This window comes from Limulus polyphemus, unplaced genomic scaffold (genome assembly GCF_000517525.1).
Source record: "Limulus polyphemus unplaced genomic scaffold, Limulus_polyphemus-2.1.2 Scaffold1108, whole genome shotgun sequence".
NCBI classification, from domain to species: Eukaryota; Metazoa; Arthropoda; class Merostomata; order Xiphosura; family Limulidae; genus Limulus; species Limulus polyphemus.
Window position 1 is genome coordinate 250234 of NW_013666718.1, and position 9742 is coordinate 259975.

The 9742-nt window shown below is 36.2% G+C and overlaps 1 protein-coding gene across 3 annotated transcripts in view; it reads right to left on the reverse strand.

Annotated features, from left to right (window-relative positions):
* LOC106462169 (MOB kinase activator-like 3) overlaps nucleotides 1-4393 on the reverse strand; it is a 75128-nt gene extending 70735 nt beyond the window's left edge. For all 3 annotated transcript variants that reach the window (XR_002611176.1, XM_022389349.1, XM_013922068.2), the window contains exon 1: nucleotides 4316-4393. Coding sequence is in view for 2 of the 3 variants with exons in the window: in XM_022389349.1 (XP_022245057.1) it covers nucleotides 4316-4351 (36 nt within the window). In the remaining variant the exon portion in view is untranslated. The remainder of the gene's footprint in view (nucleotides 1-4315) is intronic.
* Between the last annotated feature and the right edge of the window lie 5349 nt (nucleotides 4394-9742).

Below are 9742 nucleotides of genomic sequence, written 5' to 3' on the forward strand. Positions count from 1 at the left end.
TGTTTAAACCTCATTTGCAGAACTGTATAATCCTAGGCATCTTACCTTCAAAAGGACAATGATTTTTGTGAGAAGTGGTTCATTTACATTTATGCAGACTGGAAAATTTCTTCAGCATAAACCTTTTTAATATCCTAACAGGTGTTTGGCCTTTGAAATAGGGTGCCTTCAGATGGGATAAGTGCAGTAAATTTGAGGGAATGCTTGATATATATATACTTTTTTTCCTTAAGTGAATGAGACAATCTCTATAGAGCTGGGCCATAAGTAGTATGTGCCAATCGATTAATCAACAACCATACTATTTTCCTAAGTGGATGAGACAATCTCTATAGAGCTGGGCCATAAGTAGTATGTGCCAATCGATTAATCAACAACCATACTATTTTTCCTTAAGTGAATGAGACAATCTCTATAGAGCTGGGCCATAAGTAGTATGTGCCAATCAATTAATCAACAACCATACTAATTGATCTGTACAGTGTTCCTTAAACTACCGTACGTGGAAGTGGAAAAAAGTTGGCAGCAGGTGATGCTAGCCAGTTATCTTCCCTCTTGTCAACAACTGAAAAAGAAACCGAAAGGAAAAAGTTGCCTTCCCTCTGGTCAGAAGTTCAAAATCCATTTATGGCAGATAGTTTTAGTAGCTTTACCATAACAAAAGCAGGGCAAACAGGTTTGGTGGCAATGGAAATTAAACCTGAGAGCTCTGAATCACAAGCCCCCCTCCCAAACTTAATCACAATTTCAATTAATCAACTGTAGTAATAAAAAAGTTATAATTTTCCTTCACTGAAAATATATTTCTGATAGGTATTTACCTCCACACACATATTCGTGTTCAATGCTGCCCTCTATATGCAAACATTTTTTCGCATGCCACAAGCCACTGATATGTTTGCTCATATTCCTTACCACATATCTAAAGAACATCTCTGCTTTAATGAGAACCACTAATGGTGAGGTAATGTTGGAGAAGTTGGTCACGGACCATCGATAATATGACACAAAATGAGGAAACAGCAGACTTCTTTCTTGGTCACAGGTTAAAGCCAATCTTGCATCCCTGCTAATTTAGCAGAATTCTACTCACAAAATATATATATGGGCGAGAAATTCCAATTATGTATATATATTTATGCACATTTTCCTAGCTTCTATTTCAATCTTGCCCTTTCTTATCCACTGGAACACCATTTGAAGGTTCTCAGCTGCAGACTCAAATGTGTGACCAAAAACTGAGATATTGTAAACATCAATTAAACATTTCTCCCATTGCAGCCCTTTCCATTTAAGCTCTGTTAGATTCTCAAATGTGGGAGGCACATTACACAAGCTGAATTGCATGCTGCAAAACTTGTATAAGCCATTTCACATGCTGAAAGCAACCTTAGGTCTGCTCTCATCATTCAGCTCCACTTACCTATAACTGGATGCCAGATCTAACATTTGAAACCAATGGACCCCCTTCCAATACAACCAGACATTAATTTGTTTGTGGTAATGAAAAAATGTCAACATGAATTACCATGTTCTCCCATCTAAACTAAATACTGAATCTGGGTATATTTTCCCGACAATCAAATCACTTTTGAAGAAGATCAAGCACTCTTTGAAGGTTGTACGATCCCACCTTTTGTTATCTACTGTACTTCAGTACTGGCTACATCCTTAATGCTCCAGGGAAGCCTGCATGGTAGTTGTTTCATCAGGTGTGCATCAGGTGTCCCAGTAATTATAGGCCCATTAGTCTTACATCAGTTGTGGGAAAAGTTTTGGAAAGTTTGTTAAAAGATGCTTTGCAAAGTCATTTAACAAAGCTTAGAATTTTATTGGATAGTCAACATGGTTTCACTAAGGGAAAATCTTGCCTTACAAATCTAATGACATTCTTTGGAAAGGTTACTGCTTATGTAGATGAGAGTAAGGGTGGAGATTGGGTGTATCTGGATTTTTAGAAAACCTTTGACAAGGTGCCATATAAATGGCTTGTGAAAAAAATTAGCTCTATAGATGTGGGGGATAAGTTACTAAATTGGATAGAAGAGTGGCTGGATGGAAGAACGCAGAGGGTTGTTACAAATGGAGTTCAGTCAAAGTGGATCAATGTCACAAGTGGGGTACCACAGGGCTCAGTCTTAGGACCTTTGCTCTTGATATTAAGGTCTTGGATGTTGCTAGCTGTGAAGAGGATGCTATTGATTTACAAAAGGATTTAGATCATTTAGTGAGTTGGACTAATAAATGGCAGATAGGTTTTAATTATAATAAATGTAAGATAATGATATGTGGATTATAATAATTTGAATGGGAATAACCTTAACAGTGTTAAGAAGGAAAGGGATCTTGGTATAATAGTCGATCAGTCTCTAAAGACATCCAAGCAATGTGCTGTTGCTAGTGGTAGGGCAAATAGGATTTTAGGTTATATCTATAGAAATATTGAACACAAGTCTAAAGAGGTTATAATTTCATTGTACAGGTCACTGGTTAAGCAACATTTGAAATATTGTATTCAGTCTTTGGCTCCTTACCTTAGGAAAGACATTGAATTGTTGGAAAGAGTTCAGAGAAGGGTTACTAGAATGGTGCCTGGGATGGAGAGGTTGTCATACAAGGAGAAGCTGAAATATCTCAAATTGTTTTCTCTGGAAAAAAGAAGAGTTAGGGGGGATCTGACTGAGTTGATTAAGACTGTAAAGGGAATTGATAGTGTTGATGCATCATCTTTTTTTTTTTTATATTTAACAGTGAGAATAGTAGGACTAGGGGACACAAATATATATTTTGGTAAGGTAGGAGTCATCTTCAGCTTAGAAAGTTTCATTTTTTTAAAAGGGTGGTTGGCTTTTGGAATGGGTTGCCTTCAGATGTTGTAGAGACAGTAAGTTTAAGAAAAAGCTTGATAAGTATATGAATGATAAGGGCTGGCTTTAAGATTTTTTTAAAATTAAGTTTAGAGTATGGAACAGCCGAGATGGATGAATAGGTCCCATGTTGTCCCAAAAAATTATGATGTGTTTATATATAGAGTAATGTGTATAGTTCTGGTTTCTTTATCTTGGGAATGACACAAAGCTGTTGAGGAAAGTTCACAGGTGGGCTACTAGATTGCTTTGAAGGATGAATGGGTTGTCACATAGGGATAGTTTGAGATCTCGAAATTCATTCTTTTTTTTAAGAAAAGGGTCAGGGATGATATAACTTATGTATTCAAAAATTACTGATGAAATTTATAGGCTGATGCCTTAGATATTATTGTATTGGATTCTAAGGGCACTAGAACAAGGCATCATAATTTCAAGACTTGGAAAGGTCAGACATACCTTCAAATTCTATGAAACAAATTGCTATATAGATATGTAGCACAGATAGTCCATTATATAGCTTTACACATAACAACAAACAAACAAGATGCAGCAACTTCACATGAGTTAGAAAATAAATAATACATAATAATAATTATTTGTGGGTTCAGGGCTGGATTTATTGATTGATTTTTCTATTTGTTAAGGGGGTTTGAGAGTCAAGCCATTCTTAACAGGCTACAGTCTTCTTGATGTCCCACAAATTATAATCATGGTGCATTTCCTAAACAAAGTTTCCAATGTAAAATAGCCTAATCCCATGTAGTAATAAAGAATAATGAAACAAACTGAACATACTTATAGAGAAACTGACACATCACATTAAGTTTAAGACTTTGATTCATTTGAATTCCAAAATGATTTAGAAATTCTATACACTCTAAGCATCTATTATTTTAATACACAATTTTTATGGGCACTATCTCCAAGTCTAACACAGCAACAGTACTGAGCAAACACAATATTAATACATGGGCCTCTTACTAGTTACTTTTACTTTGAGTTTGACAGTGGGCAAGAAAATTGAAACAAGAAAACATTGAGATGATCAACATGCTACACACTTGTGTTTATGATGAAAATAAAATTCCTCACATCCACGTTTTACACCAACAAGAGTGCAACATAACACAAACCTTAAATGTGAATTTAACTATTAAAAAATAAATAAATGCTTCCCCACATTTAGCAGATTATTTAAGCACGAAACCCTATCATAGTTTAATCGCTTTGCTCAATTTCTCAAATCACTAAAGTTAATCAGCAAATTGTTTGAATGTTTCAAACTTATGTGGAAGTTCACACTACCCTTTCGTCATATTCAGTTCATAGTCATACACCTCCTACTTCAATACAAGTCATCCAACAAACTCTTAGTTTTTAAACATAACAGATATAAATGCCAAAATTAGAATTAGTTAATCTAAAAACAAAGCCTTTTAACTCACTTTTCCTTTGTGAAACATGTCAACAAAATTTGCCATAGCAAAAACTTCCAAAAAACAAGGCCATATAGATCCAGTATCAACAGGTGGCGTAATAAGATGAAATTGAAAAAAGAAAGTCATATTATCTAAGAAATATTGTTTGCATCATAAATATATAATCGATAGTCCGCTCTGTTTAGTTAAATTTTCACATAATTCCAAATGATTTTTATAAAATGGTACTACAAAAAACAAGAGTAGTAATAAAATTGTACAATGTATACTTCTTATTACGCAAAGTATTAATGCACTAAATATACACGTATGGTAAATCACATTTAAAGAAATACAAAATCTTAGCGCTTTCGACAGACATTTATCCCTGCTACTTTTCAAACCCTAGGATTTCATTCAGCTTATTTACTCGATTTACTAAACAACCTGTTTTTAAGAAAAACATCTTGGTATTTTGATTGATCAGTTTCTCAAGCTATCTAAGCAGTGTGCTGTTGCTAACGGTATGGTTTGGTTTGGTGAATCTAAATTAACTTTAGAGCTACAGAGGTTAGGTCCGCTGAATAACAGAAGATTTGCTCAAGATATCGATTATGGAGTAGTGCCAAATTCCTTTAATAAATGGGCCAATATAAAATGAGGAAACGAGAATGGGTAAGGTAGGAGTCGTCTTCAGCTAAGACAGTTTCATTTTTCTAACATGGTGGTTGTCCTTTGGAATGGTTTGCCTTTAGATGTTGTAGAGGCAGAACGAGAATGATCTCCTAGAGAATAGCAAAGGAGCAAAGACAGCTAGAACAATATAAAGTTAACAGTTTTCTCAATCATATGAAACCTGCACATATAGAATGATAAATAATAAATTCAGAATAAATAATATAATAAAAAATGATAGAAATGCATAGTAGTGTTACGTCTCCGTTTGTTAAATTGATTTTCCGTAACTTCGTTCCAATGAAACTTTAGCGACACAAGTCCTTACTTAATAAAACTGGTTTATTCTTTCCGAATATAACTTTACGATACACTTAATTTCAATATTCGCGCTAAAACAAACACTATAACGAACGAACGTTAACTTCAAAAATACGTCTCTCTCTGACTGCAGTTCAATTACTCATTACTTACACACACATTATTCCGTCACGTTGTCACCCTCTCTTATATACCAGACTACCCTATATCTAGTAAATACTAGAGCATTAGCCAAGGTACAGGATAGTTCTAGAAAATAGGTGGCGCCACACCAGTCACGTGACCTCGATGACGCAACAGTAGAATGAATTAACTTAAAGGCTTTCTTGGTCATTTGTTACAAAAAACCTGCATAGATTTGAAATTGCATTACAAAACGGTACTATGTGTCTACTACCCTCTTAATCAATATACAATCTTTTTCAAAATTATTTAAGTAATACTTTAACATTCTCTGTTCTGAAAACATATAAGATGTGGCTTCTTTAACTGGCAATTAGCCAACTTTTTTTCAGGTAAGATAGTGCATGATGTCCAGAAGTAAAAAGCTACATTTTCGGTCAGCAAATCGGATAAGGGTCAGGAGCAGCAGCGCTTTAGAACAGTAGCAAAGATCATTTATGAGATGTGTTTCATGTTCAAACTTGGCTTTGGTTGTGTATTCATTTTTGTATAAAAAAACAGGTTTGCCCCTGTAAGAAAGATATATACAGCTTTCAAATTTAAACTTTTTTTTTCTTTTAACTGTTAAATCTGTTGATAACTTTTAGACTAACTTTCAATTGTGTATAGTTTTAGACATTGTGCTTCAAGATAGCGAAATGTGTAAGTATAGTATTTAACTTTTACTTTGGAATTGACATTGGTCATTTCAGATCACGTTTGATTTGTTTGAGTAATGGTAGCATAAATATTCTTGCAAACCTATTTTGGTTTGTTTTGTTGTATTCTCAAATAAACGGATTTTCATGTAAATAACAGAAAAGTCTGCTTAATAAACAGGAGGATTTGACAATAAATGTATGGAGAAATCTGAATTTGAAAACTCGAGTATGTTTCAAATTTGGTGAAAAATAAACATACTGGACATCTTTGATGGAAAGTGAAACCTTATTTTTATGATGCAACAAATGAAAACAGTGTGCATATGTCATGATATAAAAGACTGTTTAATTTAGATTAAGTTAACTTGTTCTGAATATATATATTATTTTGAAAACGAGTGAAGTGCATGCTGTTTTTTCATTGTTGAATTTATATATATTGTTACGTCTCCGTTTGTTAATTGATTTTCTGTAAATTCGTTCAGACGAAACTTAAGCGACACAAGTCCTTTCTTAAATAAAACTGGTTTATTCTTTCCGAATACAACTTTACGATACACTCAACTTCAACAGGCGCGCTATAACAAACTATAATTCACGTCTCATGAGCTCGACTTCAACAATACGTCTCTCTCTGACTGCAGTTCAATTACTCATTACCTACACACACATTGTCACGTCAAGCCGTGACCATCTTATATATACCAGCCCACCCCCAATCTAACAAATGCTAGAGCAGTCCCGAAGGAACGGGATAGTTCTAGAAAACGGGTGGCGTGATACTAGTCACGTGATCTCACTGACGCAACAATATATATATCATTTTGAATTCTGACAATTGGCGAGCCAGCCAGGATTATACAGTGGTAAACGGCGATAGAAGAAAACGTGAACGACAGCGGAGATAAGTAGGCCTATATATACACATACACTGTAGTGGTAATCAAAATAGTGTAGAGATTAAAATTAACCTATATAACCACGTGAACAGATTTTGATAAGTGGGTACAAAGAGGATCCCAAGTTTGGTTAAAAGACAATGAACTGTGAGAGTTTATTAAACAACAACAAGAACTGGAAAGAGAAGGACGGCAACAGAAGAGACAAATTGAGAAAGAAGAAAAAGAAAGACTGAAAGAAGAAAATGAGAGAAAGGAGAAACTAGAAATGGAATGAGAACACAAATTGAGAAAGGAGAAAAAAGAGAGCATGGAGAGACTAGACATAGAGAGTATAAGGGCACAAATTGAGATAGCAAAACTCACCCAACTGAAAGAAGAAGGACCCAAGAATGACAATGGAGTCAGGGCTAGCCGACCCAAGTTGCCCAAATTTGATGACCATAAAGATGACATGGATGCTTTCCTGGAGAGATATGAAATATTTGCCCAAAGTCAGAACTGGGACAAAGGCGACTTGGCAGTCTGTCTCAGCCCACTTCTCACAGGAAAAAACCTACAAGTATATTCAGGCACGACATCAAAAGATGCCATGGATTATGATAAATTAAAAGTAGCTTTACTTAAACAAGATGAACGTACTGAAGATGATTTTCGTCGGAAATTCAGAGGAGCTGAACCAGACACTGGAGAAACTATATTTCAGTTTGTGGCATGTCTTCGACAATATTTCACCAGATGGACTGATATGGCCATGTGTGAAAATAGTTTTGAGGGACTGGCAGACCTATTAGTATTTGAACAGTTCATGACCATGTGTTCAACTGGTATGTCACTGTTCCTAAAGGAGTGAGCACCAAAAAGATGTAGACAAAATGATCAAGCTGGCAGAACAGTATATGGAAGCCCATGGGGGTAGTATAACTGGCAAGTCCAATAATGTCCAGTTAAATTTGAAACCAGTAATGGCTGACCAGAAGCAGGAGTTTACCAAAGGGGACAGGAGGTTAATAGACAAAAGGGAAAAAAAGATGTTATGTTTGTTATACAATGGGACACATTACAAAAGAGTGCAAGTCCATTACCAGCAAACAACAGCAGAAACCTCAGCATAAAGCAGCTGGGGCCATTTACAAAGACACTGCTGGTAAGAAACATGAAAAGAGTGACTGGCACTATGGATGCTGCTGCCAGAAGAAAGAGAATCAAGTCTACTTGTCAACTTCAATACAAGAAATCATGATTGATCGGTGCACAACTAATGGCTGGCTCAAATTATTAAATGGACCAACAGTGCCAATAGTGATGGGAGCATGTGACAAATATCAAGAAGTGCCAACAAATAATAATATGCCAATATGTGAATGTTATGTTGGGGACAAGAAAGTGAAGGTTCTACAAGACACTGGGTGCAGTAGTGCAGCAGTGAGAACCAATCTAGTATCCGATGATCAGATGACAGGCAAGGTATGTCTGTGTGTGCTAATTGATGGGACAGTGAGAAAATTTCCTATAGCCAAAATATAGGTGGATACTCTATATTATGTAGAAGACCTTGAGACCATGTGTATCAAGGAACCAATACACGACTTGGTGATAGGAAACATACCAGGTAGTAGAAACTTTGAGGAACTAGGCAGATGCAAGAAGGCGATATCCCGAACTGAATGAAGCACAGAAGAAAGACCTTTCACTGCAGAAACATTGGGGCAATGCCTGGAAGAAAGTCGAGCACAAAACAAATTGGAAAGATACTTATAGAATAGAGGACCAGAATGGAGTTCTATACCGAATCCATCAAGGCAGTTATACTGGAGAAGTTAAACAGATCATAGCACCAACAGAATAACAGACTGAAGTAATGAAGTTGGCTAATGAATCAATTGTGGTAGGACACCTAGGAACAAAGAAAATGGCAGACAGAATCACCAGTAACTTCCATTGGCCGGGAGTCATCGAAGATGTGAGTAGATTCTGCAGGTCATGTGACATCTGCCAAAGAACAATACCTAGAAGGAAGGTAGTCAAAGTGCTATTGGGGAGATGCCTCTCATAGAAGAGCCGTTCAGCAGAGTAGTTGTGGACGTGCTACTAGCACCTGTGTGTGACAAGGGCAACCAGTATGTTCTAAAAGTAGTTGAATATGCAACACGTTATCCAAAAGCAATGGCATTGCCAACGATAGAGACAGAGAGAGAGTAGCAGAAGACCTCTTGGAGATATTTTTCAGAGTATGCTTTCCGAGAGAAATCCTGAGTGATAGAGGGACCCAGTTTACTTCAGAACTGATACAGGAAGTGTGCAGACTCATCAGTACTCGACAACTCTTCACCACCCTGTACAATCCTAAATGTAATTGACTTTGTGAAAGAGTCAATTGAGTTTTAAAGAGTATGCTAAAGAAGATGTGCCAAGAGAGACCACATGACTGGGACAGGTACTTACAGGCAGTGTTATTCACTTATCGAGAAGTCTCACAAGCAAGTACAGGATTATCACCATTCGAGTTACTGTATGGAAGAACAGTTTGAGGTCCAATGTAAATATTGAAAGAGCTATGGATGAGAGAAGAAGAGTCAGAAGTAAGGAACACATACCAGTATGTGTTAGACCTCAGAAACCGACTGGAGAAAACCTGTCAACTTGCTCAACAGAGTTTGTATGCCGCTCAAGGTAATCAGAAGCATTTTTATGACAAGAAGGCCAAGGGTCGACATTTTGAAGTTGGACAAATG